This window comes from Fusarium oxysporum, chromosome III, assembly GCF_013085055.1.
Source record: "Fusarium oxysporum Fo47 chromosome III, complete sequence".
In the NCBI taxonomy this organism is placed as follows: Eukaryota; Fungi; Ascomycota; class Sordariomycetes; order Hypocreales; family Nectriaceae; genus Fusarium; species Fusarium oxysporum.
This window is the reverse complement of record NC_072842.1, coordinates 4,696,217-4,714,841: the sequence shown is the minus strand read 5'-3', so window position 1 is coordinate 4,714,841 and position 18,625 is coordinate 4,696,217. Positions and strand designations below refer to the sequence as shown.

Below are 18,625 nucleotides of genomic sequence, written 5' to 3'. Positions count from 1 at the left end.
ACCTGATGGATCTCCAGAAGCGCAGCGGGTTGTTGAAGGTAGAGCCAAGGCGGCTGATGCCTCACATCGCCCTCAGGCTGGAACTGGCGCTCGGCCGGAGGATGATCTAGCAAGTCGTCCAGTTGGCGGCGATCGCAGAAGTGTTCGTCTCGCACCAGAAGACGTGGAGCTAATCCGGGCTGTTGTCAAGACCAATCCAACAACTATCGTATCTATCATCACCGCTGGCGCTGTCATCATTGAGGAATGGCACGATATTGTTCCTTCGATACTCATAAATTGGTACAATGGCTGTGAAAATGGAAGGGCTTTAGCCGATGTCCTCGCTGGCAGATCCAGTCCAAGCGGCCACCTTCCCTGGAGCATGCCACGAGCAGAAGTCCATCTACCTTCGTTTGACCCAGACGCCAACCAAGTTACTTACGACAAGTGGTTTGGTCAGAGGATGCTCGATAAGATGGGCGTCGAGGCAGCTTACCCACTAGGCTTCGGTCTATCATACACAACTTTTGAAGTTGAGTGCATTGACTTTGATACTTCCTCATTGGACGAGACTTTGAGTCTGCAAGTTGGAGCAAGGGTAAGAAATACTGGGTCTAGGCAAGGCCACTGCGTGGTGCAGATTTATGGCTGCCCGGACCTAGGACCAGGTCAACACGACTTTCCAAACCGCCTACTTGCTGGATTTCAGGTAGTTGAGCTATCGGGACAGGAGACAAAGTGGGTGCAAGTAAAGACATCTCTCGCTCCTTTTCGCCGTTGGGAAGAAGGCGACCTTAGGCTCACGGCTCGCTCGATCCTGTTCCAGGTCGGCCAATATGCTGGAGACCAGAAGAGCTTGAGTCATCGTTTTCACCTCAGAGGTGCCGAAGCTCGTTTATAAGATCGAGTTTCTAGCGAAGGAAGGTACTCAATATTGATTAGATTAAACTAGATCGTTCATTACCACTCGCTGTAGCTTGCTTGGCAGACGAAAGTCATCTCGATGCAGTGGGGAAACTCGCAAACTACCGCTGGTGTTGCTGCCTATACACACAATGCCGCCTTAAGTCCGACTAATGGCCGTTTCCTGCGTGTCCTTCTGCCACAATTTGAGTATGTTAGCACATGCACTCACAGTTGACGATTGTTTTTACAGTAGATGAGATATGTATCACGGCTACACGAAAAAGCTCTTCATGAACTCTATCGCAAATCTCTGTTGTTCCTCTTCTGATACACCAAGAACTTTAGCGGGCGATGCAACTATGTAGCTGATTGCAACCTGTAAGGTTAAACTCTTGGCTGCCAACACAGATAAAAAGCACATGATACTTAGTGGGCGATGCTTATTCATGAGCGCACGCTGAATAAATAAATACACATCCATCTTGCTTAAAGCTTGATTTGTCTCCATACCCAAGCCCCAATCAAAGTCTCAGAGCCTCAAAGTCACCTTGTGATAAGGTACGAGATACACCCTCCCCACCAACCCGTTGTCCGTCTTAGCCGGCGTCGGCCATTTCAGCTGGATATCCTGAGTTGAAATCTCAAGTGGAGTATCACCTGCATTCCTAATCCTGGGAAGAAGACTCCTAACATAGTTCCATATTGTAGTTGGGACAACAGCCAAGATCTCATTCTCTCCACGCTTCATAAAAGGACCAAGATCTACAACGGGATTCCTGGGGTCGACAGGAGGTAGACGCTTTCCGTTCACCCACAACTTCATAGCATGCATGACTGGCTCGAACTTGACGTACGCACCATCGAGGTTCTTGGTAGAGTATTGTGAGGGTGGCCACGTGAACGATGTGCGGTAGTAGCCAAGGCCAGAAGAGTTGGTGAGCTCTGGACCGAGTTCTGTCCAGGACTTGAGAGGAGCTGTCAAGGTGTGTGTCGAGTTACGCTTCGAAGCAATCGCAGATGCATCTGAAAAGTTTGACGGCGCTTCCCAATGTTCCGCAGTCAAGGTCCATTTCTCGAGCTGTATTTCTTCGGGCGAGTCAAAATACTTGATAGAATGTGAAGCTCCGTTACTCAGTGTTACCCTGCCACCAGAGCTCCTTGAGGTAGCATGAAGCTCTATCTCGTGCCTGTTTGTAAGCTTGCCCCCCAAAATACCAGCCGGCTTCTTGGAAATGTGGACGACTGGTGTCTCAACGTACTTGAGCGGCTTGTTGCTTACGGCTATGATGGCTGTCTGGTTGGCTGCTAGTGACAAGGGGATGTTGATAGTTCCATAAAGTCTATCAGCGCTGTAGAAAAGAACTGGCTCTTGGGTGCCTGTCCAGGCATCGAACCAGTAAGGCACACCTTTGGAGGCAATCTTGACGATCCCGGTTGAAGGCTGTGATGCACCGAGTATGAATATCAAGTCCATGCCACTTACCGGATCCCATCTACGTGCATGCTTCCATAGCTTGTCAGAGATAGCTGTGACCTTTGGCCTTATCCCCAGAGACTGAAGAGTAGCAGCAACTTTACTCTTCTTGCTCTGGTGGACAGATGGTAGTTTGAGCAAGCTCTTATATGCATCCCAGGTCTTAATCTCTTCATCACGTCGGTTTGTCGGCAGGAACACGGGAGAATCAACCAAAATGACTGGCAATCCAGCTTTGGCGAACCTTGTGATGTCTTCTATAGCTTGTAGGGTGATATTGCTGCGGCCTGGAAGGACCAGTGCTTTAAAGCCACCCGTATTTGGCGCAAGGACTTTATTATCGACGTAAGCTTGCGGAAGCTTGAAGTTTGCTGGAGTGACGTAGGCATAGGTGTAGCCTTTTGAGTAGGGTCAGTCTTGGATAGCGATAACGATTAAGCATCAACTCACTAGCTTTCTCAAGATCATTCTCAGCATAAACATTGGAAGTCCAGAGAGGGTCCGTTTTGGCCACCTTGTTGTATATAGCAACGTCTAAATTTGCTACGCCCATTTGCATTGAATGCTGTGCTCTCCCAAGATAGCCCAATACTTCATCCAGGCCATGCTCCCATGCGGGATGTCGAGGAGAATACAGCTCGGAAAAGCCGTACTGGAAGGGGGTGTACCCTGGCCATGTAGTGTTGTAATAATTGCCACTGTATGGCTGCCCGTGCAGAACAAACTTGTTTGTGTTAGCAGTGAAGGCCGCGTCAGCAGAGAAGAGCAGCTCAGTTAGAAGCTGAGAATAAGGTCTCCCAGGCATGGCACCAAGTTCATTCGAAACAACCTTCTTGCCTGCCAAGACTGCTGGTCCAATGTATTGTTTGTAAGCGTCGGGGTTGTCGTGGAATCCCAGACTTTCAGCTTCGGGAATATCGACAAACGGGACATTAGCGCCCATATCCATGGGCAAGTTGTATGAAACTTGAGTTCTGAAGTTCAGCCCGAGGTTCGTCTGTAGCCAGTCCCGGAGAGTCGTGATGTATTCACGATAGCACAGTTCCAGGATCTCGACGAAGTCATTCACAACGCCTTGGCCTTTGTCCGGCGTGTTCAGCACGGCTTCAAAGGGTCCCAGAACTCCAGCCTGTATGGCAAGGTTGTTGCTCTTATACATAATAAGCGGCAAGTATGTGAGGAGGTCGTAGCCATGGCGCCTTTTAAAGAGCTTCGGAATGTCGGGTGTCCATGTTATGGTGCTGAGTATCTCCGGACTATCTTCCCAGCCTGTAGCAGGTTGTTAGTATGATTTTGGTCACTACATCCGACGAAACAAGGTTTTCTTACCAGCTCCTGCACACTGCTTGATTAATGATCGCACATTGCTATTCTTGAGAATGTAGTTCTGCCAAAATCTGATGGTTACCTTTGCTCCTTTTGCGCTAAAGTGATCCACCGTGTACGAGCCATTGGAATAGATAGGTTTAGTATCGTTGCTGCTAAACTTGAGATTCTTGATGAGAGATCTCCTGCTGTAGAATGCAAAAGCCCATTGTTCGGTCCCGTCAGGCGTCTTGGGGAATTTATACTTGACAATGCCTTTAGTCGAGACTTTATCCGTATGTTGCACAAGACTACCATTGGCGAGGACAAAGGACGTGTGGGTATCACTGGCACCTGGGAAAGGGTTGGCGCCAAGTCTCCTTGTTTGGCGAGAATCGACAGTCGCTGTGACCAAGGAAACCAGCTTTCCGGTGCCCCAGCCGGGAAGGAGGTTGTCAAGTGACCCATTTGCAGGAACCTGAATGGCAAACGGAACCTTTTTTGAGCGAGGACTTAGCAGCTGACGACCAAGAATAGGAAGAGACTGCGAGAACATGAAGGACCTACCAGATCCCACTGCAATCCTTCTTCATCAGGATCTGCAGGGACTCCCTGGCCCTGATTAGGACCGAGTGCGAAGTCCATCTTCAAGCCATGTGATACATGAGCTTTGGCTGCTTGTTCGAGAACATCAACAAATGCAGGTGATCCAAAGCCATAGGTGGCCCAGTCAGCTCCTGGCGGATACCGACCCCCATGGCCTCCATACTGGTAGAAAGGAACCAACTCGACACCTCCAGCTCCGATACTACCGGCACTAGCAATGTCTTCAGCTACTTTTGACACATCAGCACTGGCATCCGGCAGCCAATATCGGAAGAGAGGACGCGAGGTGACAGGTGGGTTCTTGAAAGAAGTGTAGTGGTTGGTGATATCAGGTGTCTCAGGCCTCGCAGAAGAAGGGACGATTAGGAGGCATGCTGCTACAAGGGACAAGAGTGTTGTTTTCGCCATGGTAAACAGTTTCACGACAAAAGGCGACTGTCCAATCGGCTCACTGATGGAATGTTTCAAATATAGTTTATTGCAACGCAAGGAGATTTATAAGATATAGAAATGTCAAGTCTCATCGGCCGTGAAGAGACGGACTTTCCAGGATATCTTCCAGCATTAGAATTTCCCCCACTGTAATACGTGGCATGCTCGGCATATCTTCAAGCGAAATGTGATGATCATGGGTTCAACCGTAATCAGTAATCTCTCTGTTGACAACCGAAGATCTACCATGCGATATTGCAAAAACGCGGGGTTGGTGATTCGTCTCCGACTTCTAACCGTGCTAATGTGGTTGCATCTACACTACCGGTCCGGCTGTTCTGACCGAACACTATCCTGACAGCCACCTCGGCTCCAGCTAGTCAATTTGGTCGCGAGACCCGAGTTAGCAAGGCCTAGCGTCACGTAAGAAATACCAGCTCACTGTGCCGGACCTTTTGCTCACTACCGAACGAAACGTACCTCTTCATAAAACCAATACCAGTATTGCATCTCATCTCTTACCGCTGTATTGGTCAGCGCTAAACATGGCATCAGAAACAACCATCACTATAGTGCACGTGTATTTTGACCATCACCATTCCGGGATTGGAGTGGTAACGTCCAGGCCGTCAATATCGTGGAGATTTGGAGGGACAACAGTTGGCTGGACGCAAGAATCATGCGACATAGAGGTTTGCCTGAGACAGCAGGCCTCATATCCGGCCGCGGACGCTATTCAAATATTTACTCTCGATACTACACATTCGGTCAACGTACCTTGGCCGGCAAGGGAGCTCTCCAGTGGCGAGCAAGGTACGGTTCGTGTGCGCAGCCGAGGACAAGGTATCGAGACTACTTGGTCAGAGCCATTTCGAGTAGAAACAGGACTTTTGAAAGCAATAGACTGGACATGCGACTTGATCGAGACGCCATTTCTGGTCGAAACCACCGAAACTCATCCTCCAACGCTTTTTCGACGATCTTTTGTCCTCAAGCAAGTGCCTTGTAAAGTACGCTTATATATCACATCTCACGGCATCCATGAAGCTGAGATCAACGGCATCAAAGTTTCCGATCAGGTGTTGGCACCAGGATGGACAGCATATAATCATGAGCTGCAGTATCAGGTCCATGACGTTGGACAGCTTCTCCGTCAAGGGACCGAAAATGTGATTGGGATTCACGTGGCCGAGGGGTGGTATTGCGGAAGACTTGGCTTTGGTGGAGGCCGGCACAACATCTGGGGCTCAAGACTTGGCGTCATTGCTCAGCTCGTATTGACCTTTCAAGAGGAGATAACCCAGACCATCGGGTCAGACTCGGACTGGACATGCCATCGCAGCCCGATAGAGACTGCTAGTCTCTACGATGGAGAGACTTATGACATGGCGAAAGAGCAAGTAGGATGGTCTTCAGCCGGATTCAACGACGAGGGCTGGAGCGCAGTCAAAGTATGCGGATATGACCCAGAACGCCTGACATGTTCGGATGGACCTCCGATCCGTCCTACCCAATCTCTGTCTGCAATCCAAATCACTCACAGCAGCAATGGTAATGCTATACTCGATTTTGGTCAGAACTTGGTTGGCTGGGTGCGGTTCAGAGTTCCTAAAGGCCCTGCGGGGCACAAGATCACGCTTGTTCATGCAGAGACACTAGAGAACGGCGAGTGCGTTACCAGAACTCTCCGCCACGCCAAGGCGACGGACGTTGTGGTACTGGGGCAATCTTCAAGCCCGGAAGCAGTCTACTGGAACCCCAGGTTTACTTTTCATGGGTTTCGCTATGTCGAAGTTATTGACTGGCCAGAGGCTGAGCTGCAGCTGGACGACTTCTCAGCCGTGGTTATCCATAGTGATATGCAAAGAACAGGATACCTCACCTGTTCCGATCCGCTGATTAGTCGCCTTCACGAGAACGTCGTGTGGTCTATGCGAGGAAACTTTGTCGGTATCCCCACAGACTGTCCGCAGAGAGACGAACGGTTAGGATATACTGGAGACATACAGATCTTTTCGCCAACTGCCTGCTTCCTCTATGATTGCTACAGCACACTCAGGAGCTGGCTCCGGAACCTCGCAGCTGAACAGAAAAAGGGTGCAAACGGTTCTCCGCCTATCTTCTCACCAAAGGCAATGCCCGTTCCTAACTTTCCGCTGGCTATCTGGGGCGACGCGACAATCTTAGTACCGTGGGATCTCTACTGGGCATATGGCGACGTTGAGATACTATCCACGCAGTATGAGGCTATGATAGGCTGGATAGACCAGGGGATTCCACGCGCTGCCAATGGCCTCTGGGGACAAGTGCGTGTCCAACTGGGAGACTGGCTTGACCCAATGGCTCCTCCTGATCGGCCTCATCTCGGTATCACAGATCCTCAATTGGTGGCTAATGCCTATCTGATAAGAATTACCGATGTGATGAGCGAGGTATGTACTATACTCGGCCATGCATCCAAGGCATCTGCATACTCGAAGCACGCTGTCGAGCTTCGTGCTGCTTTCGCCTCGGAGTACATCACACAGACTGGCCGTCTCGTATCTGACTCCCAAACGGCATATGCTCTTGCTATCCAATTCGATCTTTTCCCTACACCTGCTCAGAGACACCACGCCGTGGAACGATTGCAGCATCTAATTCTTCATCGATCTCGCTGCAAAATTGCTACTGGATTCGCTGGCACGCCTGCTATAGGACATGCACTCTCAAAAGCGGGAAAATATCAGCTATTCTATATGATGCTCACAAACACTAAGCCACCCTCATGGTTATATCCTGTAACAATGGGAGCTACGACTATCTGGGAGCGTTGGGACAGTGTTCTCCCAGACGGTACTATTCACCCTAGCGAGATGACCTCGCTGAACCATTACGCCCTTGGGGCTGTGGCAGATTGGCTTCATGCCTACGTTGGCGGATTAAAACCGCTGCTTCCAGGATGGAAGAAGTTTCGTATCGCTCCGAAGCCTGGGGGTGGTATTACATGGGCATCTGCTAGCTTTGAGTGTCCTTATGGTGAAATAGTGGTTGATTGGAAGCTTGATGACGGAAGCCTTGTTGTTGATGTCAATGTCCCGCACAATACGACGGCTGAAGTGCAGCTAGGAACGAAAGAATGCAAAGTGGTTGGTTCGGGCTTTCACACATTCCGAGCTGCGTATGTTGAGCCGGAGAAACTGTCACTTCCTCCTCCCCTGCCATTTACTAGAGAAGATGATGACCCAAAATTAGTCACAAAGGATTAGCATTTAATCGATATAGTTCAAGTAATCAATACACCTGTGACGACTTTCTCAACTTGTTAGTCCTCTGATGTAGCTGTCATGATCTATCCAATTATGTAAAGGTTTACCTTGCTAGTCAATCGTCTATGTTTCGCTCGCTCCTGTTGAAACTGCTCGTGTTGGCGCCTATTGGAGTGCTCCAAAGGGAGACATAAAATTTACCAACAAGCATTCATACACATGTTTGTTCATCAATTCTCATTTTTCTCTGTCAATGTTGGGTTTGTATCTGATTTGCTCAGAGGTGTTGCGTTGCAGCGCGCTAACGGGCCGGTTACATTTGATTGGTGTACCCAAGCCGGGGCTTGGGAATGCTTTCAGCGGCACAACTAATGACCCCATGGGAAGCTGAATGCAGGGAAACCACGAAGCAATCTCTAAAGGGTCTGTCCAATCCCTGTGTGAGCCGACTCTCGGATGACTAACGCCCAAACCCAACGGACCAACAAACATCTAGATCTGTTTCTGGACTCGTCCTTCGGTCAGCGCAGTGTTGATGCTCCGAAGCAGTCATTGCGAACGCAACGCCACTCGGCCTTTATCGTGATTCAGAGGATCTGAACTGCGGGGTAAATCTGGGGAAGAAACTCCAGGACCGATTGCCACTTCGATAGTGTTGGCTCTCAGTCCCGGGACCGGTAGTGGCTTGCTCTCGATTCTCAGCACCATCAGCTCTATCAACTACTTAAGTCTCCAGAGCAGTTTCCAGATCACTACACACTACCCCAAGTTCACAGTCAGCCCAAGCTATTTCAGAAGATCGCAATGGCTTCCCCACAGCTTGAGTCGCAACACGAGACTATCTCCAAGTCACCGGGTGAAGCTACCACTGCCGCTCACTTTGAGGACACCGAGAAGAGTCAACTAGACAGCTTCAACTTCACTGAAGATGAAGAGAGGAGACTCATACGCCGAATTGACCTCAGACTTGTTCCCATCGTGGGTCTCATGTACTGCGTTTCACTCATTGACCGTACCAATGTAGCGGCGGCGAGCATTGCAGGCATGATGGAAGACCTTCAGCTCATTGGCAACAGATACGTGAGCTACACCTGCTTTTACAGAGCTTCTACAAACGCATCATTACTAACTCTTTTGCCTTAGTCTATTATCACTCTTGTCTTCTTTACCACCTACATCATCTTCCAACCGCCTTCCACCATCATCGTTCGCAAGCTTGGCCCTCGTATCCACCTAGCTGGTATTACACTGCTTTGGGGAGCCGTCATGATTGGTATGGGCTTCACTACCAAATGGGAGCAACTTGCTGCCCTGCGTGTTATCCTTGGTCTCCTCGAGGCTGGCTTCTTTCCTAGCTGCATCTACCTGCTGAGCACGTGGTATAATAGATGTAAGTCCACCCTATAGTGATGCATTTACATGTGGACCGATTATCTGATCATCCAATTAGACGAGATGGGCAAGAGATACGGTCTTTTCTACGCTTTCGGTGCTGTTACTGGGGCCTTTGCAGGAATCATGGCTTATGGTGTAAGTCTATCTGGCTCGCAGTGGCAACACTCATGCTGATAAGGTTCAAAAAAACAGCTTGTTCACATGCATGGCATCAATGGTATGGGTGGCTGGCGCTGGCTCTTCATCATCGAAGGTATACTTACCTGCGCCATCGCATTAATTGGCTACTGGCTCCTCGTCGACTTTCCCGACTCTGGCCGAAGCAATTGGAAATTTCTCTCAGAACACGAACGCGCCTGGGTAGTGGCTCGTGTCAATACAGACCGTGGTGATGCTAGGCCAACCCAGTTCAACCTCAGGAAGTTTCTCTTCCACATGCTCGACATCAAAGTCTGGGGCTTCGGGCTTCTCTTCTTTTGCTGCTCGACTCAAGGTTATGCAATGTCGTTTTTCACGCCCATCATCCTCACCAGTGGTATGGGGTTCAATCGTACTGCTACTCAGCTTATCAACATCACGCCGATGCTTGCGGCTGCAGTTGCCATGTATGCTACTGGCTATATTGGAGATCGATTCAGGATCCGAGGTCCTCTGATTGTGTTCAACTCTGTACTCGCCATTGTTGGCATGTCGTTGATGGGATTTCACCGTGTGGTTGGTGTCCGCTTCTTTGGCATCTTCCTCACTGCTGCAGGAGTCAACGCCAATCTCCCTATCATTATGACCTACCAGGCAAACAACATCAGAGGGCAGTGGAAGCGCGCCTCTTGCAGTGCTGTCCTTGTGGGACTTGGCGGTGTTGGTGGTATTGCTGGTAGCTTGATCTTCAGGTCAGTCTGCTCTACTCCGAGTGAAGTACGATACTAATATTCTTTCAAGACCTTCCGATGCCCCTTATTTCAGGCCCGGGCTTTGGGCTTGCATTTCTTGCTCACTCGCCGAGATCCTCATAGTTCTCATCATTAGTATCCATTTCTACTTTATGAACAGAAAGGCTGATCGAGATGGTGTTGTGCTCGAAGATGAGCCTGATTCAGAGGTAAGTTGAGGCAACCTCGTCATGGCATTCGATTTCGGTATTAAACTAATAATGTATAGGTCCCAGAAGGAGAAAGAGGTTCATTTAGGTACACATTCTAGCTTGAGAACTTTGATGGAATTCATGCAGCCTATTTAAGCTCTCCGGTAATTAATATGGTATTGTGGAGGGATTTCTTTGTACGCAAAGGTTCTTTTCGATCTTTTACGTGAGACAAACTTGCGACTTTTTAGCACAGAGGTTGCGATGCAAGGAAAGGCGTGATTCTAAAGGCCTTTTTACTTGCAGACCTTAGAGCTATCCAAGTCAGATTTGTCTACACTCTCCTCCTGTTAGCTATTCGGCATATATGTCTGTAGGTTTGAACAAGTGAGTATTTCAAAGATGCCTTTTCTTCGGAACGACTTTGAGGTCTTTGATTTTTAGAAGAATAAGCAATGTACAATACGAGCCAGGTACTTCCTTGCTTAAACGGTAAATAAGGTCTTGTCGGCCTCGTCTACTTTATCGGTCGAAAACACATGGAAGCACTCAAGTTAGTCTCCAATAGCTGCATGAGTTGTGAATTTACTGCTGCAAAGATTGGCCAATGCCCCTTTGCACTGCGCAGGGTGCTCAAGTACAGTATAGATAACGACGACTGTCCAATTTTTCACTGGGTTTCCACTAAAAGTACAAAGCAGTTGGACTTCTAATTGTAAAAATACGGACTGTTCTATCCTTGTTCTTCATATTGAACTAGGCATTGAAATTGTGACAGCCGATGATGATAGTTACAAGTTTGCCTTGTTCGCCAATTCAGAGTGTATAGCTAACCAGAAGTCGCACCGAGACGAGGCCCCCTGTCTATCCGTGATCAACTGGAATCCATTGTTCGTGACATTGAGAACATTGCCCAGGTTCTCAGAGGTAGCACCTGACACCCTGGGCCATGAGATGGTGCTTGGAGCGTTTCGATATGTATTCGGAGACCCCGATATGGCATGGCTGACGATGTAGCTCTGTAAAGAGTTGAAGATGTCTTGGTTTCCGAAATACTCGGCCACAGGGAAGTTGGTACCATTGGCCTCGACAGTCAATGTTGGATTGTAGAAGACTCCGGGCAACACTTGGCCATGCGATCCACTGCTTCCTCCGGAGAATTGCATGTTGTACGAATTCCTCGGGAACGCATTAGTTACCCATCGATAGTTGCAAGCAAAGACGGCGTCCTTCAAGACGTCTTGCTGTCGAGCCAGCGGCGAAGAGTAGTCTTCGGCAGGATACTCGGCTGCGAGAGAAGCCACAATATCGACATAGCCAAAAGCGTCAAGAAGTAATTTGAGGAATGCGGCATCTGTTTTGATAGTTGGATCTACGAAGAGGCCGGCATCGTCTATTGCATGCGCAACGAGAACAGAATTAAGTTGTTTCCAATAGCGGCCTAAACATCCAATAAGCTTCATCGCGGGTGCATTGTATGGCGAAACTGAACTCACCTGCAGCAAAGTCCAGAGATGCTGCGTTCTTGACCAAATTTCCATCGGGAACTGGCCCGAACTGTGGTTTTGCAATGGTGAAAGACAATCCGGCTACCGCGATCTGTCCGAGAATAAGCCTCTGTGGACTTGCAGCACGTAGACAGGAGAAGCCTTTCCCTTGGCATCCGGCCACCGCCGAAAACTTCTGGAAGGCATCTTCAAGCTTGCCCTTACGATCAAAGTTGTAAGCCAGACCTGCACTATAGATCTGCACGCGGTTGAAAAGTGGTGATATCGTTCCTCCTCCGAGTGTAAGATGATGCATGAGGGATCCACCACCAGCGGATTCTCCGAACGCAGTGACATTGTTGCGATCACCACCGACCAGATGGATGTACTTTTGGACCCATTCAAAAGCTAGGCGCTGGTCCATAAGGCCCAGGTTGGTAGCACCAGCACGTTCAGCAGTCGTGCCACCCAACCAACCAAAGACACCAAGCTGCTATTATTAGCGTATGTGGGTATAGCGGAAGCCAAGGAAAGGAAAGGGTTCTACTTGAACTCACCCTGTAGTTGAGTGTGACAACAACGACACGGCCTTTGGATTGATTCACGAGACCGGTACCGTCATATAATCCCACAACGTCGAGCATGTCCTTAGATCCAGTGGTGTACCTACATAACTCAGCGATGAGCAAGGGATCTTCATATTAGTCACCTACCCTCCTCCATGGACAAAGACCATAACTGGCAGTTTATTGTCCGACTTCAAGGATTCTTCCGGCATGTATAAATCGAGGAAGAGACAGTCTGTAACGAGGAGGATTCAGCAAGAGTCCAATGCTTAAGGGCCTATCATGCCCCACCTTCAGAATAAACTTTCTTGCTCAGCGACGCTTGAATGATCTTGCTATAATCTGGTACGACAGATTCGTCACGTGTATTGATATCAGTCCCAGATGTATGAAGTTGCATACAAGCGGCACCCTTGGAACCATCTTGAATTCCGCTCACCGCCTCCGGAGGTTCAGGCTTGGCAAATCGGCGGTTACCAGTAGGTGGTGCGCCGTAGCGGATATTCTTGAAAGTATATACCTGGAATAATCAGTCACGTATCATCAATTAAGCGGACAACTTTGTTTTACCTTGGCCACTTCATCAAAGCTGGAAGCCTGCCAGGTTCCATAGGGTAGTTTCAAGAAGGGAAGGCTCCTTGCTTCTACAAAGACAAGAAAACAGCAAAGTACAAGAGTTGAAAGAATCATGGTGAGACTGTAATTCTGACGATAAGAAGCATGCAATCCATTCACATGGATAGGAACTGGTAGGTGTCACAATGGATCATGAGTAAAGGAACATATAATAACTACTGGAAATGTCCCACGGTGGCCAGACAAGAGAACCCGCACTTGATCAACGATGAGTCCTACCGGACCGTTAGCGTTATTGAATTGCCTATGGACGTCCCGGGTCCTGCATATCATAGTCCGCAAGCTGTGAACGAGACAAAACCTAGTCCAAGTACTACAGGGGGAGAGAAATGATAGTCCTGGGGGGGTAATGAGCAATGCAACCTCGGCCTTGACGGCCCGTTCCGGGAAGTGAAAGCCAAGATTAGCTTGTTCGCCATTCCTTGGCTTCTTTCTTTTCCAACGAGTCCGACAGAACCCGCCCCTTCACCTCAATACATGAGGCACCACTCGAGTTATTTCGATATGGACTAATGCTTGAAATCTCTCTATAACTATGCCAACTCAATTTATCACTGCCATGGCATGCCTAACGATGCTAGCAGGTCGCCAACGGGAAGATCCGATAGGGTCTGAAACCCAGACATGGGACCGTCACTTTGCTGAGCGGACGTTGTTTGCAGCGTGTCTGCACCTGCAGCAGCAAAAATGTCAATCAACCCCGCCGTGTGCGCATCGAACTCTCGTTCGGTGTCCCATTCCCTCGGGAGTATGCTGTGCTCAGGGGCCAAGGCATGCATAGACAGCCTGTTACACGCAGCCTCTAAAGCTCTGCCGTAGGCTGAAGTAGCAGCTCCCGCAGCTGGAGATATCGATTTCAAAAGATCAGCAACATCCTTTATGTCGGCCAAACACGCGCTTCGATGTAGTGTCTCAAATGCACATGATTTGTCGAAATCGAATAGTTGAAGCACGTAGCAGCAGGCATAGACCAGCATCACGAATCCAAAATCACACATGTACTTGATATTGCCTTTGGAAACAGGCGAGAGCTTGGTGATGCAGCGGATAAACTCTTGTGCTGCAAGTAACGCCTCTGTTTCATTCATGGAAGAGTCAGTGTGACTCTTGTGATGATAAAACAGGGCAAACTTGTAATGGAAGGAAAGTCTGCGGCTGACTGATAGGCCTATATGTATTGTTAGGTTTCTGGAGTACCATGCGAAAGCTCTAGGCACTGATATAAATGACTTACCTTGCGATCCTACCCTCCCCCATGTCCGCTGCCACTCATCATGATCGTAGGGTACATCCACTGATCTTGGTGGATGGAAGGCCATTCGTCGATACTCAGAGATGCGGCAGAGATCTACTTCGCCCAGGAGCACATCGATTTGTGGATGTGAGACCGACTTCTTGACCACATTTATAGCACTGTGTAATTGTTTATCGGCACTAATCGTTGAAGGTAAGCCCAGCAACGTGACATAGCTATGATCCACTTGTGAGTATCTCTTGTCAGATTTCTGTTCCAGCAAGACGACTCACTGAGTGCTCATGGTGTAAAGCCAGAGCCATAAAACACAGCCTAGCGCGTTTGATGGTATTGGCCTGCCGATGTTCCTCCTGATTGCGTAGCCCTCAATTACACCCTTGATCGACAGGGCATCTGCCCTGCACTGTCTTGTGTCGCTCTGTGATCGCGCTACCGTGACCTCAGAGTAGCCATAGAGAATAGAAAGACCACGCATCGACTCGAGTACAGCTGCAAATGGTCTTTGAAGGTCATCAAAGAGGATGTTACGGAGTAGGTTTTGCAGCACCACGTCCACCCTGGCCCTCAATGCGTCCACGCTGGGAAGGTACCGTGTCATTACCTTGATTGCTGCCAGGGCGTAGAGTGGATCATTTGGAAGATCCAAGAACTGTGTATCATATAATCCGGGCATGAAAGACGCAACTCTCTCGCCAAAGAGTATGAGCATATCTTTAGCATCAGCCTCACATATACCAACTTCTGCTAGACAGTAGAGTAAGGGCCCTCTGTCAGTCATCGAAGAGGGGAACATGGTTTCAGGTGGGAAAGGTTTTCCAAGCTCTATGCTTGTCGGTGTTCGCGGGATGGTACCCTCTAAACTGTTCACCCGCCAGTAGGCAGCTTCAAACTCCTTGACTGTCTGATAAGGCGAGGATGCTTGAGAGATATCTTGATCTTTGTCGCCGACCATAGTGTCAGAGTCCGTATCGTCAAGGTTGTCCACATCGAGCCAGTCTGAAATTCGTCTTCTTTTGCGACGAGAGAAACCGGCACTGCTGTTTGGCTGGGATGGAGCCAGTTCATTGCCTGAGTAGTCGAACGAAGGCAAGGATACAGGTACTTGGAAATTAAAATTAGCGTCATCTATCGATGCATGCTGTGAGCAAGCAGTCGAGTAATTGACAGTTGGCCCTGTCTCTGAAAATTTACTGGACCCTGGAGGCCCTTCAATTGGTGCGGTAGCGCAGACAATCAACGGCTGGATCTCGGGCTGAACAGGGACGTCGTTTCCGTTTGGTGCTGCCGCCTGCGGCGGTTCAAATACGCAATAGCTGTTGGCCTTCCGGCAACGATCACATGGCGCCTTACCGCCAGAGCACTTCATCTGAACCATTGAGTTAGCATGGTTCGAAGACTGGGTAGACACTGAGTTCAACTTTTTGCTGGCGACATCGCGTACAAGCCAAAGCCGACCGCCGCAGAGGTCGTAGGCCTGGTGTAGCGTTACCAGTCGTCGCAGAATCCATGGCGTGGAGGTCTGTACTGATGAGAAGCCTATAATGAGGCAAAACGGGCGCTATAATGAATAGTGAGATATTGGCTCTTTTGACCCGTGGGAATCAGCACTGGTTGACGAAATGGGAGGGGCTTTACTGCATGTTTCTCTTGTCCATCCACCTGAATTCTAAGTTCGATATCCCTGCCCTAGTCCCCATGGGGTAGCCAGACCCTTGTCATATAGCCAAGGGTGACCCTTTAGCTGCGGGGTAAGCTGCTAGGTACAAAATCACGCGCTGGCGTGTTAGCATTCGGTAAGAAATCCGCCGAAGGTCTTATCAGACTAATTGTTACATTGTCAAAAGAGGTGTTTCGTTCCGAGGAAGTTATCAGGGAAGTAAGCTCGGTAGTCCCCGAGCATGTGGTGTCCGCCCCCGTGACTCAGTACAAGGCCAAAATCAGAGGGCCATGGGTTATTGTAGAGGTCATTGCGGCTCTATTGCGCAAGAATACTCATGCCAGGACAAAAAACAGTACATATTATACCCCCCAGTCTGAAAATTCAGTCCTGACTGCGTATGATTGATACGGTTTCATCACTACTCAATGGTGTTTTTATCCAAGGGCATTTGGGCCTGTTTGGTCTTATCTTCGCGGCTGGGTCAACTAATACCCACCTCTGCAAACATGACCAACTTCTGAACTATTGCTTTGATCTCAGCATGAGCCAAAACTTTTCGGCATCCTTCTAGTTGCAAAAATCACGCTTTATGTTTCTACGTAAATAATAGGAGCCTTACAAGTCGATACTATTTTGATAAGCTAATTCTGTCGCTATTATATACCTTTGCAAGAGGGCTTAACTTGATCGCGCTCTGGCCCCCATCCTCAACGATAAGCTCATCCACAGACTCACCCGTGGTCATTCGTTCCCATGAAGAATTACTCAGTCTTTGCGGTAAAGTGAGATGCGTCTCAATTGATACACTTTGATGCCTTGGATACCCAGGGTTCTGATGACGTGATGAGAATCTGCTGAGGAGAAGTTTTGGCGCGTATTTCTCGACCAAAGGCCTAAGAGTCATCAGGCACGCGCAGATAATAGCCATGTTGACCTCGATACAAGCCCAGTAGGTGGGTGTGATACTGGCCCAGATTGGATCGTCGGACGATGCATTGGTAAGTGAGTAATGCAGTCGAAGAAACGAAACAACAGACACTCTGCACTCTTGTCAGCCATGCATTGACGTTGGCGGGTTTGGACTGCCCACAAAAAGCCAAGGGCAAAGAGTATGACTAGGATAATCTTCTCCTTTCGGTTGATGTTGAGCATTAACAAAATGGGAAGTGGCAGAATTGTAGCTATTAGGTCTGTTCCAAGATGCAAAACAGTACTGACAATCCAGTAGTCGGAACTGAGACAAGTCTGGCTGCTCGGCTTCCAAAATCCGTGGATTGGCCTGCAGGCTAAGAATGTAATCGTCAAGTTATACACAAACGAAGCGCCCACGACGGCACCTACAATGTAGATGGCAATGCGGTAGCTCCTTTTTGTAAAGACTCGAGCATAAAGCAACAAGATGGAAATCTTGGTCAGATGAAGGCTGATTGTGTTGAACAGTATAGCCAACCAGCCTGCCTGCGCGATGACTTAGCTGGAGTCAAGAGATAGTATCCAATGATTAACATACCAAGCGCAGGTAAATCCAATCTGACATAGGCACTCTTTCTGAATGCAAGCCAAGTCCTTTGTTGACCTCTATTTCGCGGTCAGCAGAGATTTTTCTAACAAGGCATTTCACTAACGGTAGATGATGACACCGCATAGGGTGGTAGAGCTAACAACGGCGGCCAGCAAGACCCAGTCCTCGCTGCCAATCGCCCTGGTGAGCAGTCCGCGAGTGTATAAACGCAGGACCGTGAGTATGAACGCAAAGGCCCACATCAACACATCACAGACGATGATGTTGACTTGGCGGGTTTCATCGAGATGGACTCCATCGGAGGTTGCCATGAGGACGTCGGCTCTGGTTTCACCTTGCGCAAAGCGCAGCATGGCAGGTCTGGTGCAGGTTCAGGCCGTAGCCTTGCGGCAGAGATGAATGCGAGAACAATCTAGATAACAAATGCTTCAAACTGATAGAAATTCACAAACATCCGAAAGAGACACGAGATTCAAGGAAGGTATAGCCCTACTCCAAGCTCATCTCACTCAGGACAACAACCAACGGTGGACGGCTTGCTTTTAATTCCAACTTTGTAGATTGTACATCCCCATGCTGGCGCCACCCCCGCAAACAGTCGCGTTCCTGTTGCTTGGTTCACGCAGGGATGAATCTGGGGAAGGGTACAACTCTTCGGTTGAAGTTACCGAAGTGGTAAATACCCCTGAAGGACCTGCGTCCGAGGATGCTAGAGCCGTGAAAAGGCTTGAAGAAACATTAGTGCTTATTCCCAGACCCATGGGCACACTCGAAAAGGTAATGTGTTGAGTTCGGGTTGGTGTGCGAAGCGATCCAGACCAGTCATCTTTACCGGTTTCTGATTCCTCTTACGGATGGAGTTCAAGGCAGTACCAGAAGAGACTTAACGGCCTGGATGCCGAAAGGATAGATTCTATTTCTCACCCTTCATACTCACACGCTTACGGCGAAGGCACCAATTAGAGAAGATATGGCATAAGCCTTTGTCAACGCCGCCTGGGATATTATGTGAAAACAGCTCAATAAACTCCAAATGATCTGGGTAATTGAGGGAAACGTTGCATTCCGCT

General features: G+C 48.9%; 6 protein-coding genes across 6 annotated transcripts; 3 read left to right on the top strand and 3 right to left on the bottom strand.

Moving 5' to 3' along the window:
• Positions 1-202: 202 nt before the first annotated feature.
• On the top strand, positions 203-883 carry FOBCDRAFT_112091 (glycoside hydrolase family 3 C-terminal domain-containing protein; the record flags this gene model as incomplete). Its single annotated transcript, XM_059607717.1, has 2 exons — positions 203-580; positions 623-883. Coding segments are annotated over 2 exons (639 nt in total), but the record flags the coding sequence as incomplete, so codon positions are not given.
• A 534-nt stretch (positions 884-1,417) lies between these two features.
• Positions 1,418-4,681, bottom strand: FOBCDRAFT_238369 (uncharacterized protein; the record flags this gene model as incomplete). Its single annotated transcript, XM_059610202.1, has 5 exons — positions 1,418-2,329; positions 2,372-2,760; positions 2,813-3,631; positions 3,692-4,163; positions 4,235-4,681. 5 exons carry the CDS (start codon positions 4,679-4,681, stop codon positions 1,418-1,420), a joined length of 3,039 nt encoding a protein of 1,012 aa, XP_059464562.1.
• Positions 4,682-5,250: 569 nt separating this feature from the next.
• FOBCDRAFT_238368 (bacterial alpha-L-rhamnosidase-domain-containing protein) lies at positions 5,251-8,021 on the top strand (the record flags this gene model as incomplete). Its single annotated transcript, XM_059610201.1, has 3 exons — positions 5,251-7,137; positions 7,168-7,865; positions 7,940-8,021. 3 exons carry the CDS (start codon positions 5,251-5,253, stop codon positions 8,019-8,021), a joined length of 2,667 nt encoding a protein of 888 aa, XP_059464561.1.
• A 736-nt stretch (positions 8,022-8,757) lies between these two features.
• FOBCDRAFT_238367 (major facilitator superfamily domain-containing protein) lies at positions 8,758-10,548 on the top strand (the record flags this gene model as incomplete). Its single annotated transcript, XM_059610200.1, has 6 exons — positions 8,758-9,033; positions 9,097-9,343; positions 9,404-9,483; positions 9,541-10,238; positions 10,399-10,447; positions 10,507-10,548. The coding sequence occupies 6 exons, from the start codon at positions 8,758-8,760 to the stop codon at positions 10,546-10,548; spliced, it is 1,392 nt and encodes a 463-aa protein (XP_059464560.1).
• Positions 10,549-10,983: 435 nt separating this feature from the next.
• Positions 10,984-13,172, bottom strand: FOBCDRAFT_238366 (Alpha/Beta hydrolase protein; the record flags this gene model as incomplete). The annotated part of the gene is made up of 7 exons (XM_059610199.1): positions 10,984-11,113; positions 11,264-11,870; positions 11,926-12,406; positions 12,474-12,582; positions 12,630-12,717; positions 12,885-13,002; positions 13,053-13,172. 7 exons carry the CDS (start codon positions 13,170-13,172, stop codon positions 10,984-10,986), a joined length of 1,653 nt encoding a protein of 550 aa, XP_059464559.1.
• Positions 13,173-13,669: 497 nt separating this feature from the next.
• On the bottom strand, positions 13,670-17,866 carry FOBCDRAFT_238365 (uncharacterized protein; the record flags this gene model as incomplete). The annotated part of the gene is made up of 9 exons (XM_059610198.1): positions 13,670-14,286; positions 14,353-14,588; positions 14,646-15,931; positions 16,530-16,568; positions 16,698-17,073; positions 17,252-17,312; positions 17,375-17,507; positions 17,544-17,611; positions 17,659-17,866. The coding sequence occupies 9 exons, from the start codon at positions 17,864-17,866 to the stop codon at positions 13,670-13,672; spliced, it is 3,024 nt and encodes a 1,007-aa protein (XP_059464558.1).
• Positions 17,867-18,625: the final 759 nt, after the last annotated feature.